Here is a 23,594-nt window from a genome sequence, read left to right as displayed (position 1 = left end):
TGGGCGTCACAGCGCATTTCATTGTTCAAGACTGGACTCTGCAGTCGTTTGCACTTAGCCTACTGTGAGTAAAACCGAGGAGCGACATTATGCCGAAACATGTGCTAACCATTTTCTGGATGTTGCAAACGAATGGGAAATCAAGGATAAGTTGACCACACTCTGCACTGACAGCGCTCGGAACATGGTAGCTGCCGCGAGGCTACTTCCATTTGAACACCTGCCTTGCATGGCCCACTGTCTGCAAAGAACGGTCACAGTCTCACTTAAAGACAGTGGATTTGAAAGTGTTCTGGCCAAATGTCGCAAGATTGTCGGGCACTTTAAGCATAGTCCATCTAACGCTCAGGAATTAAACGAACAGCAAGTTTCACACGGACTTAAGCAAGAATCACTTGCACAGGACGCTGCAACAAGATGGAATTCTACTCTGGAGATGGTAAAAAGAGGATGCAGAGAAACAAATCTCCACTGACCACTACGCTGGCGCAGCAAAAGACCAAGGTTGCTATGTTGACTGACCAGGAGCTTGCCAAACTGCAAAAGCTGGAGGAACTACTTGAACATTGCAGGTAAGTTATTTATTTCTTGTTTCTCCTCCCTCTCTTTCTTTCTCCCTATCTCCTCTGTACAGTATAGGTGTACCGTTTTCTCTCTCTCACCCTCTCTCTCTGTCACGTGCGCTCTCTCTCTCTCTCTCTCTCTCTCTCTCTCTCTCTCTCTCTCTCTCTCTCTCTCTCTCTCTCTCTCTCTCTCTCCCTCTGTGTGTATGTTGTTTTCTCTCTCGCTCTCTCTTTCACGTGTGTGTATGTGTGCTGTTCTCTCTCTCCATCTGGTGTGTGTGTGTGTTGTTCTCTCTCTCTCCCTCTCTTTCACCTGTGTGTGTGTGTGTGTTGTGCACTGGTTCTCTGTGTTGTTAATAAAGATGTACTGAAATGTTTAAGACCTTGTGCTTTCCATTGCAGATATGTGACTGAACTGCTGGGGGGAGAGCAGTATGTCTCCTGTTCAGTGGTCTTGCCAGCCTTATGCCACTTGTTCAGAGTTATGGAGCCCTCAGACGATGATCCAGTTTATCTTCTGATGTTCAAGAAGGCCTTTACCACAGACGTAGCTCAACGGAAGGATAGCACCAACCTCAAATGGCTGAAGATCACTACTGCCATTGACCCTAGGTTTAAAGACCTTACGTGCCTTCCAAAATATGAAAGGAGTGAGGTGTGGGCTTCAGTACGTGACCTGATGATAAAAGAGACATGTGCACAACAACCACCTGCTGAGACAACAGAGGACCCATCACCAAAGAAGAGGAGGAGGATGTCCATGTTGCTGTGTTCTTCTGATTCAGATACAGATGACGAGGAGGAGTCCATAGAGCATTGTCTGGATCCTCCTCATCATCTGTATCTGAATCAGATACAAATGCTTTGTAGTGCATTTTTGGCACTACAAAGCAGAGCCAAAAATGGACATAGAGGGGTGTGCTCTACAATGGTGGTCAAAGAGAGAGGGAGCACATGCCAGGCTGGCACCCATTGCACGCAAGTACCTGTCAACCCCTACAACCACAGCGCCTTGTGAGAGGTTGTTCTCACTCTCAGGCCACATCATTCGAAAGAAGTGAGCTTCTTTGTCCCCTGAGAACGTAAACAAACTGCTCTGCCTCAGTAACTGGCTGAATGTAAAGAACGACTAAGTAAATTATGTCTATGGAGTGAAAAATGTGCAATGTTCTGAATTGTTTGTTGTATTTGCACTGTGCATATGTGCACCTTAAGCCAATAAAATGGTCTTTGAATTAATGTACTTTCTCTGTGTTTATTCTACATTAATTTGATGATTGATTTTACATAAATAAATATTCATTATAAGCTTCAGTCTTGAGTAGAAAAATGCAATTAATTTATTGATAGATTAATCGCGATTAATTACAAAAATGTGTGCGATTAATTAGTTTTGGGTTTTTTTGATTGATTGACAGCCCTAATATATATATATATATATATATATATAATTATACACTGCCTGGTCAAAAAAAAGGTCACCACCTGGATTTAACTAAGCAAATAGGTAAGAGCCTACCATTGGATAATGACGTTTCAGCTGGCAACAAGTTATTTAACCCTAACTGATGCAGTGAGTAGCTTCTCATTTGTTAAACAGTCAAAAGACATATCCTGTGGTCGTGGAAAATATTTTAATCTGTTTCAGAAGGGTGATATTATTGGCATGCATCAAGCAGAGAAAACATCTAAGGAGATTGCTGAAACTACTAAAATCGGGTTAAGAACCGTCCAATGCATTACCAAAGACATGAAGGACAGTGGGGAAACATCATCTTCTAGGAAAGGAATGTGGTCAGAAAAAAATCTTGAAGGATCGAGATCGACGATCACTTAAACATTTGGGGAAATCAAATGGTAGAAAAACAACAGTAGAACTCACGGCTATGTTTAATGGTAAAATAGGAGCATTTCCACATGCACAATGTGAAGGGAACTCAAGGGATTGGGACTAAACAGCTGTGTAGCCGTAAGAAAACCACTTGTCAGTGAGGCTAATCAGAAAAACAGATTCAATTTGCTAGGGAACATAAAGATTGGACTCTGGAGCAATGGAAGAAGGTCATGTGGTCTGATGAGTCCAGATTTATCCTGTTCCAGAGTGATGGGCGCATCAGGGTAAGAAGAGAGGCGGCTGAAGTGATGCACCCATCATGCCTAGTGCCTACTGTACAAGCCTGTGGCGGGCAGTGCTATGATCTGGGGTTGCTGCAGTGGGTCTGGTCTAGGTTCAGCAACGTGATGTGCCCAAAGAATGAGGTCAGCTGACTACCTGAATATACTGAATGACAGTTATTCCATCAATGGATTGTTTCTTCCCTGATGGCACGGGCATGTTCCAAGATGACCATGCCAGGATCCATCGGGCTCAAATTGTGAAAGAGTGGTTCAGGGAGCATGAGACATCATTTTCACACATGGATTGGCCACCACAGAGTCCAGACCTGAACCCGATTGAGAATCTTTGTGATGTGTTGGAGAAGACTTTGCGTAGTGGTCTGAATCTCCCGTCATCAATACAAGATAACATTTTTTTTTATGACGGACAGAAATAAATGTTGTGACATTGCAGAAGCTTGTGGAAACGATGCCACAGCGAATGCGTACCGTAATTAAAGCTAAAGGCGGTCCAACAAAATATTAGTGTGTGACCTTTTTTGTGGCCAGGCAGTGTATATTTGCCATTTATGTTTATTTGAAATGTATTATATTTTTAATTTATTCCAGCTTTTTAAGGAATGAACACACTGCTGCTGTAACAAAATAATTTCCACAGTTTGGGATAAACAAAGTATCTATATCTAAGATAGCATTACGTAATACAGAATAACCAGCAGCCTGCATTATTGTTATCGTTGGCATATAATCTAGAAGGAGTCCTATTGTCATCACTGCTATTTGGAAGCTAATTAGGTGTGAATGTTGAAGGGAAGTATCACTTTTTCTATTTGTAGGCTTAATTTACAAAAAAGGGATAGGGGTGAATGATATGTCATTATATAGTCTTAAATAGACTGTGTTGTGGGGGCTATTCTTTCTATAGAATAGTAAAATATATTTTACACATACCTTTCCTCTGAGCCCATCTGCAAGGAAATTGTCAAATTATGTACGTCATTTCCCATTAGTGATGCCGACAGTGCTGCCACAATTTAATACTGCAGATGTGATTTTTTTAAGGAAACATATCTCCCAACAGCTGTGCTTTACTCAGATAAAAACAAAAGGATGTGACAGAGGAGAATGCTGAGGAAAAGACACAGCCCATGGGAACAGCAGAGTTTAACCTCTTCTACTCAACAGCTGACAAGAGTCAACACCAAAGCTCAAAATAACCAAATATCTGTCATGATCCGTTCTAAAAGTCTTTGAAAAAACTGTTGGCAGACAAGACAATTTTCAGCAATTAATTTTTGTTTGTTATCATCCATAAAGACACAATATATCACACCTCCCACTGTGAATTTTCCATCTAAGATAACTAGAGTTTGGCTACAACAGTGCAAACGGTCACTAGTCACATGATTGAATACAAGACAATTACAGGGTTAGAATCTCTTTAATAAATCCCTAATACTATTGCGATTACGACCAAGATTATACATATTATCCATTTGCACCTCACTCCCCCTAAAACTTCCGCTAAGGTTGTTTCCATGAGTGAAAAGTAATGTTTTTATCTGCACTGTGAAACCGATCCGCTCCAAAAAGTCATGGTTTCTCCTTGATCCATGCATAACCCTTCCTCCATAACGGGTCTCAGGTCTTATAATTTATATTTATTGTTTAGGGCTTTGTTGGAATCATTGGTAATACATCTGAATAATTGTTTTAATACACCAACTAGTTTTAGTTGTGAACTAAATATAAAAAGTTGGCATTCTACTACCAAGGAGAAATATGTTGGAAATGATGCAGAAATGTTGCTTTTATGGAATTAAAAAACTCCATTAAAACAAAAACATAATATATATATATACACACCTTTTTAAATATCCAAACCTTTAATGACCTTTCAAATTAAGATGCATCTGGTGCACTTTGAGATTAACATTGAAAGGCTAGAATGTTTTAGACATAATGAATTAGGACTTCATCACTTACTATTTGACCTTTTTCTTTGATATTTCCAAAATACTCTACAATGGCTTTCCAACATACTATACTATAACTCATTGTTTCCCACTTTCCTACATACTGTGCTTAGAATTTTCTGTGGTTTTCTCGACTTACAATGTTTTCGTGGTATGATTTAGATTTCTGACCTATTCAACATACAACAACAAAAAAAATCAAAATGCTTTGCTATAAATATTTCAATATTTGTCAACATATTATGCTATGACTTTTTATTAATCTTTCAAAATACTATAATACAGCTTTTCTTATGGTATTTTCGCCATATGATAGTATGAATCTTTGGTCAATTTTATTCAACATACTATACTATGTTTTTTTTAATTTCATTTTTTACATTTCTATGACCTTGTTCATGACTTATTCCACTTGCTATTCTATGTCTTATTTTATATTTTTCAACAAACTACACTCTGACTTTTTCAACTTTTTTAACCAAGTTAATCAACACCTGAATAATCATTCTTAGATGGCATTGTTAGAGATTGGATGAGGTGACATACAGTAGCTTATATGTAGTTTTTTCCTTTAATTACTTTAGTAGAATATCACTGTGAAGATAATGTGCAAATGGTCAGCAAAGTTCGAATCAGCACGAGATTTGAAATGTAAAAAATAGTTTTAAATGATGAACATATTACACACTGAAGAAAACTTTTAGCGTTTCTCTAATAAAAACAGATATCAAACTTATTTGAACAACATATAAAAAAAAAGTATTTCTTCAACCAGAATTTGATCTTTATGGATCAGACATCCCGCAAACATAATCACTCATTATTGCAGAGAATAGTTCCTGGCCTCACTGCCTTGTAAAGTTTATTATTTATGTTTCACTTTCTATTTCAGAAGTGCTACATATTTTTCCGGCAGAGTGTGGATCTCAACCCAAAATATTCAGTGTGATAAGACTGGAAATGGACTGAAATGGTCCCAGTTTTCAGCAAAAACAACCCCCCTCCGACACACACACACACACACACACACACACACACACACACACACACACACACACACACACACACACACACACAAACACACACAAACCTATCTTGCAAGAAGACAGAGGCAATCTTCCAATACTTGCACACACACAGATACACACATGGCATAACAGGTAAGGATTATGGTAAACAAGGCATCAGTGGGATGTGCTGTCTGCTGATCGTTCGCTTAACCCTGAGGCCCTGAGATATGTAAGGGTCTAGGTGTGTGTGTGTGTGTGTGTGTGTGTGTGTGTGTGTGTAGGTTGGTTCACGTGAGCCTGCTTAGTCATTGCGTCACACAGTACCATTGCCTAAGGTATAGTACATTTTCCCCCACTGTCTCAAAAAAATGGAGTAAAAAGAAAAAATGTAATGCCCTCTGCTTTCTGTCTGCCTTCTTTGTGATTCATTGGGGAGCTTGATCGCTGCTTTCCGCTTGCTTGTACATGTCACACATGTCTAAGAAATGGGGGTGACTGAACACAAAGAGAAGAGGCATGGGGATGCATTGGGCCACTGGGACCTCACACAGGAGCGTTTCATGAACCAGTGGCATTGGAGCAGTAGGCAAAATGGTGTTTGGTCACAATTATTCCATAAGCCAATGTTTGTTCTCCTGTTAGCATTCAACAGACTGGCTCTCAAGGTTGATATAGTTGTGTGAGGCAGCAAGGGCAAAATCAAAAATGTTACATTCCTAAATCTTTAAATCTTTAATGAAGCCAGAGGCAATTGGATCATTCATGCCTTGAACTCAGGTAAGCTTAACTTCTATCTGGATCAAGCCAAGCAGGGTCTCCGTCTGGAAAGTGTATATGTGAGTATAGCACTGAGCAGACCACAGATGAAAAATATCTAAGTGTTTATGAAATATTAATTTATACAACTTTGCCAGGTCATTCTAGCCCTTGTCAGTTGATCCCATGCCCATCTAGGTTTCCTCCACAAGTGGAAGGATGACACACTTTATTCATAAATTACAAAACAGGTTCACACTTTTGCACATTTAATCTAGACATTACCAACTGTGCCTGCTGTATTCCTGAAAAAAAAAATGGGGGAAAATGTCACTCCAAGTAATCCCTACAAGAGCCAAAAAAACAGAACAGTTGAACAAGCCCTAATTGTTCCAAGCCTGTCTCGTAAACATATACATAGGACATACAGTGGTATGCAAAAGTTTGGGCACCCCTTAGGAAAACCACTGCATCAGTTTGTCACTTGCTGAGCTTTTGAAGCAGCAACTTCATTTTAACATATGTTATACCTTATGGTAACAGAAACATCTCAGTAGTGAAATAACTTTTATTGGTCAAACAGAAACATGTTTATGTGCATTCAAACAAAAATAGGCATGTGCATAAATTTGGGCACCCCTAAGAAATAATTCCATTAATATTTAGTATTGCCTCCTTTTGCTGCAATAACGGCCTGTAGACGCCTCCTGTAGCCACAGACAAGTCCCTTAAGCCTGGCAGGTGGTATTTTGGCCCATTCTTCCACACAAAACGTCTCCAGTTCAGTCAGGTTTCTTGGCCTCCGTGCATGGACAGCCTTCTTCAAATAAATCCATACATTTTCAATGATGTTAAGGTCTGGGGACTGGGATGGCCATTCCAGAACATTGTACCTGTGCTTCTGCATGAATTCCTTGGTGGATTTTGATCGGTGCTTAGGATCATTGTCCTGCTGAAAAATCCAACCCCGGCGTAGCTTCAACTTTGTGACTGACTCTAGAACATTCTTGTCAAGAATCTCCTGGTACTGTAAGGAATTCATGTGGCCCTCAACTTTAACAAGTTTTCCAGTACCTGTGCTAGCCACACAGCCCCATAACATGATAGATCCTCCACCAAATTTTACAGTGGGCAACAAGTTCTTTTCATTGAATGCAGTGTGTTTTTTTCGCCATGCATACCTGTTCATGTTATGACCAAATAACTCAATCTTGGTCTCATCTGACCACAGTATTTTGTTCCAAAATGCTTCTGGCTTGTCCAGATGTGCTTTTGCATACCTCATGCGACTCTTCTTGTGATTAACACTCAGGAAAGGCTTTTTGCACATCACCCTTCCAATGAGCTCTTCCTGGTGCAAAGTACGCTGGATTGTGGAACGGTGAACAACTACACCATCAGCAGCCAGATGTTGTTGTAGTTCTCTGGAGGTGGTCTGTGGCTTCTCTGTGACCATTTTCACCATCCTTCGCCTGTGCCTTTCCCCTATTTTTGTCGGCCTACCACATCTTTCCTTCACACGGACTGTTCCTGTGGCCTTCCATTTCACAACTACGTTTCTGACTGTGGAGACAGACAGTTTAAACCTGTCAGATAATTTTTTGTACCCTTCTCCTAATTTATAATGTTGGATTATCTTAGCTTTCAGGTCAGTGGAGAGTTGTTTTGAGGTCCCCATCTTGCCACTCCCTAAGAAAGAACCTAGGCCAGGCACAGCCAGCTATTACCTATGTTAAATAGCCTTTTTCATGATTGGTTCCACCTGTCTTTGTAATTGAAGGTCTAATGAGCTAATCAAAGCAATTTTGTGCAGCAACCTGTCAGCTATAAATCCGTACAGGTGTTGAAATGAATGCTATTTATAAGGGTGCCCAAACTTTTGCACATCCCATTTTTTGCATTTTATTTTATTATAATAAAACTATGTAATGCTACCCTAAGAATTTTGGTCTGGAAAACACTAAAACGTCTACATCTTTGTAGGAAAACAAATGTTGTTGCTGTGATCTTCTATTATAAAGGAAAAGCAAATTGTCATGAAATCTCAGAGGGGTGCCCAAACTTTTGCATACCACTGTATATAGTGTGAGACACAAAGCTTGCCTATCCTGTTAAACCCAACTGCCGCCATCCGCGGAGGCGGACTCAGCAACTTGTAAAAAACAGCATCTCAGGGCATGTTAACATTTAACAACCTAATGTGGCATTAACCATTTTTACCTAAACGAAACACAATTCCAACACAAAGTATCTAAGTCATACATATCATATGAAAGCTGAGTAGAAAGTCACTGAACTAGAAGCCAGGAAAGAGCAAAACAAGAACTTCACTCTACAGACCGATAACTATAAACACGTCTTACCTTTGCTATTTTGAGATCAAAAGTTGTGTTCAAGGGCATAACAACACTGCTGAAGGTTAATCAAATGTCTACATGTCACTTTGACATGATTACTGATAATTCATCATTTGTTGTTTGTAATGAACAGGGTATAGTTTAGCCGGCCGGGGTATCTGCTTTTAGGGCGTGCTGTGTCGGTGTCCTTCTAACTGACCAATGGTAATGGTTACATGGATTTATGAACTGCCCCTGTATTCTATTGCTCTAACGGTTACAAAGAGTTGTCAATTACCCACATTGACCAATGGGTTCCAGATATAGGGCCCTGCGTAAAGCATACAGTAGGTCTGTAGGTCTGACTGGCAGCTGGCGCACCATTACGCTTTGTGGCGAAAAAAGATATAGATGTCATGGTGAATTTTCAAAAAAGGTCAAAAACAGTTGTATTTGGATGGAATGAAGACTTATAGCGAGTTTCAATTAAATAAAACGAGTCTGCTACCTGAGAAAGGGGAAGTGGCACTGATGGTAACCAAATGTACCCACAGGTGAGTCCGCCTGGACCTACCTGTGCTAAAACTCTCTAAAAAATGTCAAGTTTCACTAAATTAGCATCTATCCTGACACAGGGTACTTACGATATATTGTGGTTTGGATCCCTAAAGGTTCTGGGCTACTATCCCATCATTCAAGGGGGGTTTTCTGTTATGTCTGGTCAAATCTGTTAGTTATGTTTATTTATTATGTCTGTCATTTCATGTTTAATCTACTATTTATGTCATACCAAGTGAGGTGTTCATGTATTCACGTCATGTCATGTCTAGTCAAGCCCCTGTGTTTCATGTTGTGACTCGTTTTCCATTTCCTGTTTTATTTTGTACTTACCTTGTTTCTCATTGCAGGCCCTGTTACTTTCTGTCTTTGTGTGTTTTCCCGCCATTGTCAGCGTCTGCCCCGCCCCTGATTGTTGTCACCTGTTGCCCTCGTGTTTCTGCCTCCCCTCCCCAGCTGTGGCTTGTGTTGTGATTAGTGTCTTTGTATTTAGTCCTGCTTTCCCTTGTGTTCTGTCAGTTCGTTGTCGTCTTTCATGTATCAAGTCAAGCGTTTTTCATGTCTTGGATTTCCCTATCGTCTTCATGTGTTAAAGTCAAGCGTTTTTCATGTCTTGGATTTCCCTATCGTCTTCATGTGTTCAAGTCAAGTGTTTTTCATGTCCTGGATTTTTCCTAACTTTGTGTTTTTGTAAAACAGCTTTGGAATAAAGCTCGCCTTTTGTTTGTACCCATACCTGCCTCCCTCTGTTGCTGCACTTGGGTCCTATTTCCCCAAACCCTGACATTTTCACTATAAATAGTGAGGTTTTTTTTAGACAGGATTAGAATATTCTTAGACTAGGATTAGGACTAGATTAGACTAGGGCTGTGAGATGATTAATTTCTGGAATTAACGGCGATAATCTTTTTTAACGCATTCCCGCCCTGACTTGCCCACAATTAAACCCCCGCCGCTTCATTCCTCTTCACGTAAACGGCATGGCTGACACGAGCAAGATGGAGGAGTCCGAGGAACCCGTTGGCCCTCTGGATGGACAGTTCGAGTATAAAAAAAACAAAGATGGAACAGTAAACAAACATGTTGTAGTGTGCTCACACTGCAGGAAGGACTTTTCGTTTCAACGAAGCACCTCGAACCTTAAGTATCATCTTAACGCCAAGCACTCATTTGTTGGGGCTTCAACTTCAGGTGTTACGCCTGGCATGCTTCAGACCACCCTCACCGAACGCAGGGTATTAAGTAAATCTACGTCTGAGAAGCCGACAGATACAATTGCCAGATGGATACCCAAGGACTGTAGACCGATTAGTATTGTCGAGGACACGGTCCTCGCAGGAGTTTTGAAAGTGGCAACTTTAGACGCATTCTACAAGCCACCGTCGAGAGGTACAGTGATGACTAAAATCAACAAACTATATGACGCTAAAAAGAAAACGAAGGAAGAGGATGGCTTCAGCGGAGTATGTTGCTTTGACAGGAGACCACTGGACCTCCGTGAGTAACAACAATTATCTGGGTGTGACAGCGCATCACATCACTAAAACCTGGGAACTGAAGTAATTTGCTTTAACCGTAATGCAAACAGAAGAGCGTCATAAGTATGGACTGCCCCATGCAGTGGTGGGCTGCTCATTCAGGAGCACAAGACAAGCTGGCCCTGCTTGCCCGCAAATATATAGTGACTCCTGCATCCACGGTTCTGTGCGAACGACTCTTCTCAGTCGCAGGCCATATTGTTCAGAGGAAACGGTCCGCTTTACTTTCAGAAAATGTTAATCAGTTAGTTTGCCTTCGCAACTGGCTAAAAGATGAAAACACAAAAGGTAAAAGGGCCACATGCAATTATGTGACAGTCAACTCACAGATGTATCATTGCTTTGCTAAAAAAGATTAATCATTTACCCCTTGTAGTTGTGAAGATATACTAATTTCATTTTCGAAGCCGGAAAAATAGGCCTAGGGTTTAATAGGCTATAGGTAACATTTGTTAAAGTAAACTAGATTTTTTAAATGATCTGATTGAAGAAACTTGCCCAATGTTCCCAATTATTTAGCAAGAAAATGTAAAATATTGACAGCCAGTCTATTCAGGACTTCCTCCAAAGCCACTCCCCCAAAGCTATCATCATGGACGTAAACACAGGAAAAAAAAGCAGAAAAAATGTTGCAAGTGTCAGAAGGCAGGTTGGTAAAAAGGACTGCTGCTTTTACAGCATTTGTGCACACCAGGCCCATGGGTGTCCAAATCCACTGAATAACATCTAATCAGGTCTTCAGCAAAGCCAAAAGCAGGGGGGATGCAACATGACTTCAAAGTTGAGTGTGACTTAGCATTTTTGAAAAAAATCAGATCACATAGAGGTCTTTGTTTGCCTGGCAACACATGAAATGTGTACATTGAATCTCCTGATGGAAGGTGTTTGAACGTTAAGATGACAGCCATAGCACGTTGGTATGCAGACATGTTATCTCTCTATAGTAATACATTTTTGTCACCTTTAACCGATTAGTCTCTTTGCTGATAAAAGGATGAAAAGATGGAAATGCAGATAAACATGCAACCACAATCTATTAAATATGTTCCTGTAAATTGATTGCACCTTTGTCAAGCCTTTACAGTAAGTAAAAAAAAAAAACATTAATTCAATCAAAATACTTCATTAATCCCAGGGGAAAATTAAATTTAGAGACAGTTGTACCATATTAGAATCAAATAAATACATGTTCATACAAACATAAGTTGAAATAAAAATGTGTAATACAATTCCCTGAAGCCACTAGGACACGGTTTTTAGGAACATGAACAAGGCAGGACATCTTCCAAAGCACAGGGATCATCTGAGGACTGAGGCTCATGGTGAAAATCCTTGTCGGCCCAGACTGTCCGGAAGCCATCGATGGAACGATTGAGACGTTGTTGGTGGAAACTTTGTTGTTGGAAAAGTTGCAGATGGATAGGATGCCCGCATACACTTGGGAAGGCATCGATGGAAACTTTGTTGTCAGATATATATCCTAGTTCAGCCATGTTTCCGCAAAACACATTAAGCTACAGTACAGATATTCAATCTGACTTCTGGCTGACGCCGTTGGATCTATTGCCGATTGTTTATCATGCTTTTAATACATCATGACATTATGTATAGGATTTTCCCTTTAGTTATTCATTGTTCACAAACATATATATTTACTACAAGTGCATCAATCTTTAAGTAGAACTCTATATTGTTGTAGTTGGTTTTAGTGGAGACATTCTAACTACTTTTTATGTTGTTTTGTGTTTTTAAAAGTAGAATATTTCCCTCTGAATTGCTGTTCACTTGAAGTCTGAAGTAGTATTCACTGGAAATACTCAGGTAGGTACAGTATGAGAACAATATACAAACAAAGGGCAAAAAAGACATCAGACCGACCATGAAGTAAGATAAAATGTTTTCTCCACAGTAATACTGCTCCTCTCAAATCTAATTTAGACCCAATGTAAGGCCACTCTTGCTGTGCTCTCACACCTGCTGCTGACCTCTCTCGAACACTGTGCAGAATCATTCTTTTGTTCTGTGTTTAATGATGTATCAGCATTGTGATGTCCTGATGCAGCACGGCGACGCAAATCTAATTGGTTATTTAAAATATAGTTTTCGTGGCATAAGATTAATTAACATCCGCTCTATAGTCTTTATTTATAGGCATATTTTGAAAGTGGGGCTGCCATTAAGTGAATTATCGGCTGTCATCGTATCCAGCACTTCTGTAGAAATAATCAAATCAGATATGTAAAGTGCAGGCTATAATCTAATTGAAACCTGATTACATTTTGTTGGAGGGACATTGGAGGGTCTGATGGTTGCTCGCCGTGACAGACGGGTGCACTGCAAGGTTGTCACGTCCTATATAAAAATACCTCCTCTATGTGCTGATTCAGGACCCTTGGACCAGTGTTACTAAATGAAACAGTTTCTTACTTGTATAACTAAATGCCATGAGGTATTTTCAAACTAAAACTATTTCCTGCAAGCGTTAAATGGCTTGGGTTTTTATTTGTATGTCTGTTCGAACAATCGTTCAGACCATCCTATTATTTGTAAAGATATAGGTGGTGTAAATAGTAACTTGAAAGGTGATAATATATCAGTGATGTGTGTTTATTATTGTTTCTGCTACCACCTGGTTACCAACAGTTTTTATTGCAGATTTGAGGAAACAAATATTCAGCATTTAAGTATTAAACCCTTTATTTAAACAGTGTGTGATTTGGATTTTTCTTAAACACATGTAGCGCAGTATGTGCTGAATTTTCCCATCTAGTAAGCTTTAGTCTGCAGCTGAAATTCATTGATTAGTGCAGTCGTCTAGTCTCCCAAAGGATGACTAACTGTGCATATTTTTGGAAAATGTGCAGCTGTAGTTTTTTTCTATTTTACAATAGAGAAAGCACTTACCAGGAACAAGCAACACAGTCCCTTTGAAATCTGCCATCAATATTACATGCATCCATCTACTATCAACGACAAAGTAGAACCACTCAAACAAGACGTACTTAATATCTGAAGCTTTGCTTGAGGTGCATATGTTCCCTCACTATGTTGAGAAAAGAAAATGAAAAGTCTAGCCGGTGATGCAAAGAAAATGAAAAATCTAAAAACAGAAACATGTATTTGACTTGGTGTTTCGTACAGTGCATAGGAGCCTTTTGATAAATACCTACAACCTCAGTCCATTCTTATTTATTGCTAAGGACATGTTCAGCTGAGTGTAGCTGATAGCAGTCCAGAGGGTTGGAACATGTTGTAGCACATTCTGTGTTTGGGACATGACTCGTGCTGAGGTGCCCCTTTGTGCACTCTGAGTAAGACATGACTTAACGTCTTTCACACTGTGTTAATCAGTGGCAGACTGAGAGAAAACAAGCAATGTCAAAGGAATTAGTGAGCCTCTTACAGTTTCACAGCCATAGTGTTTAAATAATCCTCTCACTCTTAATGGGTTTTGCTTTTCTTTTAATGAGACACATTGTCACACCAGCCTTTTTAGTCTGGTTGAACGGAGAGCATTTACCCCCTGTGCACTTGTTTTGGTTTGTAAATGCTGGATTCACACTCTGGTCATACCAAACAGCTGCTTTCTGGTCTGCCTCAAGGAATCGCCTCTGACCACTTCAAGACAACTTTTGAGCAGTTCATTAATGGTGGGAATACCATTTAACCATCACTAAGTGTACCGTTTATGTATTTTATTGTTTAGTGTGCACTTGTAGCCTATTAACATGTTTCCTGTCAATAAATTGAAAAGCATTTCCAAGATATCTGTCCTCAGGTAGGCATGACATTCTTATCTTCTTTACATAATGTCGTGGATCTACTGGTCTTGTGTGGTCTTCAAAGTGTTTTGGCTTCACCAGGCTTTGGAAATTAGTTCACTTTGAATCTATCTTCTTGGGTACAGGTCTCCCCTTTGAAGTTTTAAAGTGGCAGTAAAAACAACTGATAATGGCCATTTAATGGTGTGAGAGCATTCGAAACAGGTGGGTAAGCATTGATGGTTCCATTATACACCCAAAAGTTGTTTTTACCAAAGTTTTGGTGTTGGAGGTCCCTTGACTCCTTCAATATCTGGGAACAGGTTAAGCCACTTTAAAAGGCCTCCAACCTCAGCTAAGGCAGCAGAAGCTGACCTCAATCATGTTTTTAGGAATATCCTGGTCCATTAGGGTTTAGGTCTTCCTCTTTGTGGAAGGTCAAAGACAATCATGAGATGGAAATCAGCATCACAATGTCTTTCAGATTTGTTTTCTCTTATACTGTACATCTGTCTTTGCAGAGCCATTGATGAGCCAGGGTGTGAGATTAATGATTTAACACTGTATCCAATTGAAACAGTATTTTTCAATTTGTTCTGACAAATATCTTAATAATGTAGGGAATAAAATAACACATCAGAGATAGCAATGAGATCATTAGACTTGACTTCCAGTGTTCAAGGAATGTCAGATGAGTAAGTTTGATTTTGACCTCTATTTTTCTGTCGTTCACACTCATATCCCAAGTGCATACGAAAACTCAATTTCCCACAATCGGCCCTCTCTGTGTGACACGCTAATAGACTGAACTCACCTCATAGCTGTGGTAGCGCATAGGAATAACACTCATCTTGACTTTTTAGTCTCTCACACCTATCTGATTAACTGTCAGCACCCCTTTCTTCATGTCTTTTTCAGTGTCTCTCTCATCGAGCAATGCCAATTGCTGTGTTTTTATATTTGATATCATGGTTTTTCTTTATGAGGATCCTCCCTTTTTTTTTAAACCTTGCTCATCCAGTCTTTAATCTTACTAAAATTAAAACTCTTCTACTTTGTTTAAATCTCTCCTAAAAAGCTACAACATATTTTTAATTAGAGTAAATAAATTGTTTCCCTCCATGTTGAGCTCATATGTACATGAGTTGTAAGGGAGGTTATAAAGGGGAGAAGGAAGATTAAAATGAATATGAAAACGAGTGGGGAGGGAGGTTGGAAGAGGCAGAATAACAATTTAGCAGTACTCACAGTAGAGATATTTAGTGGAGCTTTTTATTTTTATGGCCTGACGCATATGGCTCTTCAGTGTTGTGCTTGCAAGTGTGTTTGTGAGTGTGTGTGTGCATATACTGTATAAGTCTCCACACTCAGCCATGAAAAGTAATAAACCTCTGTAAACAGCTGAAAAATTAAACCTTCACCCAATTTGGTCTTTACTATTAACACACACACACACACACACACACACACACACACACACACACACACACACACACACACACACACACACACACACACACACACACACACACACACACACACACGTAACATAAACATAACACTACATAAACACCTTTTAAGGTAGGGTACATTGAGCATACCACCCACACAAAGAGAGTGCAACTAGTAGCTTTCACTTAAATTGAAACTGTGACATCCTCGGACCTTATAAGTAATACAATGAACTTCAGTGTTCACGGGAAACCAGTTGCTAAGGTTTAGGCAACAAAAATACTTTTTACGGACTTTAAAATAAAGATAGGGGTTTGGTTAGAAATAACCAGAGGTGAGAGAAGTACTCAGATCTTGTACTTGAATAAAAAATAGAAGAATCAGATTTGTTACAAGTAAAAGTCGTTCATTCAAAATGTTACTCAAGTAAAAGTACAAAAGTATTAGCATTAAAATATACTTAAAGTACCAAAAGTAAAAGTACGCAGCCTGGTCCATTTCAGAATAGTATTATATGGTTTGATTATAATTAGTGATGCATTAAAGTGTTATCAAAGCTGGTAAAGGTGCAGCTCATTTGAATTCCTTTGCACACTGCAGGGTGGCTTGTGAATTTACTCCAGGTGTAACTAAAGTCTTATTCAAGTGATGATTGTATTTCATGTTATTAATCTCAGCAGGAAACCGATGGACTGTCCACTCCAGGTACGGAATGAGGCCTTACCCCAAGTGAAGGAGTTCAAGTATCTCGGGGTCTTGTTCTCGAGTGAGGGAACAATGGAGCGTGAGATGAGCCGGAGAATCGGAGCAGCGGGAGCGGTACTGCAGTCACTTTACCGCACCGTTGTGACAAAAAGAGAGCTGAGCCAGAAGGCAAAGCTCTCTGTCTACCGGGCCATCTTCGTTCCTACCCTCACCTATGGTCATGAAGGATGGGTCATGACCGAAAGAACGAGATTGCGGATACAAGCGGCCGAAATGGGATTTCTCCGCAGGGTGGCTGGCATCTCCCTTAGTTCCAGGCACGTCCAGCTGGGAAGAGACCGAGGAGTAGACCTAGGACCAGGTGGAGGGATTATATCTCTTCGCTGGCCTGGGAGCGCCTTGGAATCCCCCAGTCAGAGCTGGTTGATGTGGCCAGGGAAAGAGAAGTTTGGGGCTCTCTGCTGGAGCTGTTACCTCGACCCTGACGCAGGGGCGGACTGAGCAGTAGGACGTTCTGTCAAAGTCCAGAATAGCCGACCCTTTATGTGGCCTACGGCTCAACAGAAAAAGAAAAAAAAACATTAGCAATATTAAGTCAAAACAACAGAGGGCGCCAATACGATATTGCAGGCCGATTACGTGGGGAAAGGTACCAAACTTGAAACAAAACAAAACAAAAAAAACACACAAAGAAGAAGTATAGGCCTAAAGAAAATGTCAGGTAGGAAGCGTAAAGACAAAAGTGGCTGGGAGAAGGCGAAAGAGAAGAAGGCCAAATCATTGGAGACGGGCGCATCAAAATGTCAAAAGCTGCGGAGGACGGCCAAGAGAAGGAGGTTGAGACGAAGCATCCCCTGGTAGTGCAGGGACAGACGAGCGCAGAAGAGCTAGAGGCGCTGGTAAGTTGCAGAAGCACCTAGTACATCAGTAGGCTAGACTATAATAGGCTCACCTATTTATTTGGGTTATGTTGCTATAAACATCGAGTTTTCAGCACGATTCAGGGCAGCCAACCTGACGTGTTTGTGGCTGACAACGTTAATGCGTGAAATATCACAAACAAACTGCAATATGGAAAATAATAAAATAACACCGTAATTTTGGGTAGTGCGTGATCATTTCAATCATTTTCAGTGTCATGTCTGATATGCAACAAAAAGGGAAGATGACAAAAAATATGCAAACACTATTCTGTCCTCTTTTTTTCCGAATTGGCAGAGCCTAATTAAAAGTAGCAAAGGCACAGCCATTGTCTTTTTCATACTTGGACAGTATAGTTTATTAAAAGTTAAGATATAGAAGAAATATTGAATAGTTTTCTTAAGGATAAGCATCTGATGTTTTGCAATCAACTGGCTATGTACATTGCCTAACAACATATATATATATGTATATATCAGCAACTGTATCAATATATATATATATATATATATATATATATATATATATATATATATATATATATATATATATGCATGTATTTATCATTTGTTAATTCAGGCTGAAAAAGATAGTTGCAGCTCAAAAGATGACAGGGGGAGTGCAGGGAAGTTCAGGGAAGTGCCAGGATGCGCCAGGATGCTCGGCATCACAACATTTCAAACGCCCAAAGTCAGACAGTAACAGCCTGGAACAATTTTTTGCTTATCACCCCCAGCAAAGCCCAAAAATCTGTCTCTGCAGAGAGTGTTCATTTGTAAAGATGGCACAAATCGCAAATGGCTCACATACTGTGAGGAGAGTCACACATTATATTGAACAGTGTGTTTGGCATTTTCCAAGCCATATGAAACAAATCCCTTCATAAGTGGAATGCAGAACTGGAAGCATGTCAATCAAAGAGTAGAGGAGCATGAAAGGGGGGCCATGCATAGGGTGTGTGCTGAAGCATATTTTTTACGTGCATCAAAAGCTGATATAGCCAGTCTGCTACATGGTCCCCAAATAGTGTCCCACAGAGACCAAATAAGGAAAAGACGGCAAGTATTGGCACGAGTTGTTGAAATAGTTAAAGTCATTGGTAAGAGAGGACTTAGCTATAGAGGGACACAATCTGAAGCAGCTTACAAATTGGATGACCTGAGTATTGACCATGGGAACTTTTTGGAGCTTGTAATTCTTCTTGGGAAATATGATGTATGTTTGAAGGAGCATCTCACTGAGTGCATTGAGAAAAGTAAGAAGGTGCATCAAACAGGAGATCAGGGTCGAGGCTCTCTTGTGACTTTTTTGTCCAATACCACTGTGAATAAAGTCTTCTCTACAGTGCAGCAACTTACAGGAGACCATTGCAAAAGAGTTTAGAGAGGTTCAGATGTTTTCAGTGCAGATCGACACAACCCAAGACCAGTGCTCTATAGTCTTAAGCAGTGGCGGCTGGTGAACATTTTTTTTGGGGGGGCGCAGTTGGGCGGCACGGTTTAAATAGCACTCCGCAATGAGAAAATAACCCACAAAAGAGATTCAGTAGAATATATTGAAAAACAAAGATTTATTAAACAAAAACACACTGCTCATTACAAACATTGGAACTAGGTTTAGATTAGTATTCAGACACATATTCATCACATTTGACATTTATGTGCCAGAGTAGGCCCCACTACTTGTAAAGAAATTTAGCCCTCCTCTCTTTCAAGCTGGCAAATTCCTCAATAACTCTCTGGTTAAAGTCAATCATGTCTGTGACCAGCCTTTTTTCCATTGAGAGCATGGCTAAGGCATTCAGTCTCTCCTGACTCATGGTGTTCCTGAGGAAGGTTTTAATCCTTTTCAGAGTTGAAAAACACCTCTCAGCCTCAGCAGTGGTCATGGGAGTTGTGATCATGATTTTCAGCAGTGTAACTGTCTCTGAAAATACCTCAGATAGATTGTTTTCCATGAACAACTGGAAAAGATCCACAGCACTACGGCAGGATCTGAATTCGTCTGTGCCATAGATGAGGCCAAGCTCTGTCTTCAGCTTGCCTCCATCCAGAATTGGATAGGCCTTCAATGTGGTGGCCAAAGCAACTTCAGGGAATACCTTGAGGTAGCATTCAAACTGGTTGCCCTGCAGTAAGGTGGCACTGATGAGGTGGTCTTTGAAGGCAAAGCGTTCCTTGGTGTGTCCAAGTATGGTGTCACATACCTACAGATAAATATATATATAGAGAGAGAGAGAGGAGAGACAGATAAGTTGTGGGAAATATCAGATCACTTAAAGCCAAGTCTTAGTCTGGGTTAAGTTTAGATGATTTATTTAAATCAGACCATAATCTTACACACCAAACTACATCTCAAATAGACCCACACTCTTAGTTTGCATAGCACCAGGTCAGAGCAATCAAGCTTAGCCTTTTGTTTATGTTTAAACCTATCAGACTTGGTTCTTTGCTTTTGTGTGTCTAAGAACCAGAGCTATCAGATTTGGTTCCTGGCTTTTGTTGGTCTACGTGCCAGAGCAATCAGACCCTGATGGTTGGCCTATGTCTGAAGCCATGACATTAACATTTGTATGGCCATACCCCTATGGTCAAGCACACCCCCTACCACCAAAGAACTCAGTATTTCAGTCTCTAAATATTGAACTCCAGCCATGTTATTAACTCAAATATACTGTATATCAAACCTATTTGCATGGATTTAACTGTAACACAGGCATCTGCTGATTTTGACACTCACCTCAGCAGCAATCCTTCTAAGCTCATCTTCCGACACAGCCCGGCGCTTCCTCGGCTGCTGAGAGCCACTGCTTTGCTCCACCACCATTGCATGGAGAGAATCTCTGTAAATAAAAATAACAATAATTTACAAATCATGTTTATCTTATAACTATGGTACAAGTGAAAGAATGCACTGACTACGCTTACAGAATAACAATGAGATTACCTGATTTTTTGTATGTCCTCTTGGAACTGCTGGATGCATCTTTCTATATGGACTGAATCTATGTCTCTCTTCTGGAGCTTGGCATAGAGGACGTCCACGTGTGGCATTATTTTATGAAACAGTTGCAGGAAGAAGTTGAACTGAGGATCCTCCAGTAGCCTGATGTAGCCTCCTGCTTCTTGGCTGGTCTTGTCATCAAAGCCACCTGATGCTCGAATTCTTTCAAAGCATTCAACGAGGTGTTCTCTTTGCTCAAACACAGTATTGACGGCACGGCTGTGAAAGTTCCATCTCACAGTGCTGGCTGTTGGTAGTCTATGGGCCACTACCTCATCAAGCACACTGGTCCGCTTGGGGGATCTTGAAAAAAACGCAGAAAATCCACCCAGGTCGGAAAAAAAGTTTTTGACTTTGACTACGTGGGAGGTAGCCTGTTGCATGATAAGATTGAGCTGATGGGCATAGCAGTGGATATAGTGGGCTGTTGGGTAGTCATCCCGGATTCTCTTCTGAACTCCTGAAGTGGCACCCCTCATTACACTAGCACCGTCATATGCCTGGCAGATGAGTTTACTTTTCTGCTCACTTTTCTGCTCACCTGGGAGGATGGCAGCAAGGCGTTCTTTTAAAGCATCGGCAATGGTCTCTGCTGTAGCCGACTGCAGAGGGATGAACTCAAAGAATCTTTCCACCAGATTCTTATCGTTGATGTAGCGAAGCACAAGCACAAGTTGGGCTTGTGTGCTAATGTCCGTGGTTTCATCTGCTTGGATCGATAGAAAATCGCTGCTTTGAACTTCACTGATGATCTTTTCCCTCACAACAGACAGCATACAGTCAAGAAGTTCATTCTGGACTGTTTTGGATGTTCCCTTAAAGACAGTTGCGCTCTCCAGATGCTCTTTCAGTACACCGTCCAGTGATGCAACGACGTCCACCAAGCCACGAAAAATACCTGGGTTCTCCGAGTTTTCGCTCTCGTCATGGCCACGAAGGGCCAACTCAAAGGCACCACAGAACTTCACACAGTCTATTATTCTGGAGAGGATGTGTCGGTTTTTTCTCACCTCTTCATTATGTTTCCGAATGCCAATTCGGTATCCTTCATCCAGCTGCTCGGCAATGCTCAGTCTTCCAAAGAGGTTTAGCTTAAGACAGTTGGTTAGGTGGCTGCGGCCACATTCATGCTTCTTACATTTTTGTGTGAAGTGCTTTAGATCCTTCATCCCGGTTGTAGTCCAAAGTGTTTCAGTCCCAGGACTTTGAAATAACAGACAAGGGAAACAAAAAAAGGCATTGCTCACTGTACAACCAGCTAACCAATTCCGCTTAGCATACAAGTTTGAGGAGAAAGTCCGAGTGTAGGTTCTCCCGCGATCAGTGGTCGTCTGTTGAATGTTTAAATCCGGACGCTCGGGTCCCAAGTCTTTCAATTTCTTCTTTTCGACATCTGATAGTCGATGAAACGGTGTTTTAAGTAGAGCTTGCACGGAGTTCTCAGCCATCGATGTCGCCATATTCACTCAATCTAAGTTTCAGCTAGCTACGGTGCTGCTCTTTACGCTTGTGGTTAGGGAATGATAACGATGCTGATTCGCCAAAATAGTCCAATCGCGTATCTAAGAATGTCACATTGAACTAAGAAACAATGCCATTGGCTGTGGGCGCAAAGATTAGCGCCCACAGATCTAAGTTTCATCCCCCAATGAAAAGCTATCCTTGCTAAAATGACTGAGAAAAGTATAAGCTCTCCTATAGACTCCCATGTTATTGGCGCCCACGGACGGTAGCCGACCTGCCTATTCTCAGAAAAAGCGAATGGCAATATATTATGTCCGGACACATTTTAGCGGTTCTTGACAGTGGTCTCCCATACACATTTAACCCATAAACACGGTACATTTCTTATTTCAATTATGTTGTATATATAACGTTTTTTAACTCAAAAAGTCAGGGTGGGCGGCGCCCAAGCGCCCACTATTGACGCACCGCCACTGGTCTTAAGGTATGTCAAAGACAGAGTTCAGGAAAGGCTTCTTGCAGTGGTGAAGTGTGAAGCATCAACTAGCCAATATTTTGTCACGGTCCTTGCGGATGTCCTTGAGAAATTTGAATTGGAGATCAGAAACTGCATCAGTAATGCCACTGATGGCACATCCAACATGCAAGGCCAATACAAAGGTTTTTCCGCTCTGTTGTCCTCGAAAGCGCCAAACCAAGTGCATGTGTGGTGTTATGCACATGTGTTAAACCTGGTTTTGGCTGACACAACTGAAGTGGGTATTGCCAGTGGATCCTTGTTCTCACTAATGAACGATATTGCTGTCTTCTTTCGTGAGTCATACCAGAGGATGAATGTGTGGGAGCAGGAAAGTCAAGACAGTCGACATAACCGTCTTTCCATGATTGGAGAAACAAGGTGGTGAGCCAAGGATGTTGCCTTGAGGAAGATTTTTGGGTCTTTGGGAAGCCAGACCAGTGTGTCTGAACTGATGTCATCAGGGCACTGAAAAATATTGAAGGCCAGTTTAACCTGAAGACATCAACACGTGTCAAAGCAAAAGGGTATTAGGAGGGTTTAATGAGGTTTGAGACAGTTCTGACTGCTCAGCTTTTCGTCAGGATCTTTGAAGTCACATCACCACTCTCTAAATACTTGCAGACGCATGGTTTAGACATCTTGACTGCTCACCGAAGGGCTCTGACAACTGAAAATGCCCTCAAGAACATGTCACAAGATTTTGAGTCAGTGAAGAAAGCTGCTGATGTTTTTGTTCAGTGGGCAAATACAAAATTGTCTGAGGAGGAATGTGATAGGGAAGTGGAAGAAGTTCTTCCAGAGAAAAGGATGAGGAGAACAAAGATGATGGATGGGAAATGCTAACACTGCCTATGAAGCAGAGGTCCATAACCAGGTGATGGACACAGTTACATGGAGCCTCCAAAGGCGTTTT

General features: G+C 40.8%; 1 protein-coding gene across 1 annotated transcript; it reads right to left on the bottom strand.

Annotated features, from left to right (window-relative positions):
* Positions 1–19,186: 19,186 nt before the first annotated feature.
* On the bottom strand, positions 19,187–21,214 carry LOC134873325 (zinc finger MYM-type protein 1-like). The gene is made up of 3 exons (XM_063896832.1): positions 20,641–21,214; positions 20,434–20,536; positions 19,187–19,900 (listed from the first exon to the last, which is right to left on the bottom strand). The coding sequence occupies exons 1-3, from the start codon at positions 21,174–21,176 to the stop codon at positions 19,373–19,375; spliced, it is 1,167 nt and encodes a 388-aa protein (XP_063752902.1). The 5' UTR covers positions 21,177–21,214; the 3' UTR covers positions 19,187–19,372.
* Positions 21,215–23,594: the final 2,380 nt, after the last annotated feature.

This window comes from Eleginops maclovinus, chromosome 2, assembly GCF_036324505.1.
Source record: "Eleginops maclovinus isolate JMC-PN-2008 ecotype Puerto Natales chromosome 2, JC_Emac_rtc_rv5, whole genome shotgun sequence".
Taxonomy (NCBI): domain Eukaryota; kingdom Metazoa; phylum Chordata; class Actinopteri; order Perciformes; family Eleginopidae; genus Eleginops; species Eleginops maclovinus.
Note: the sequence above shows the minus strand (reverse complement) of the source record. Positions and strands in the feature narration are given on the sequence as shown.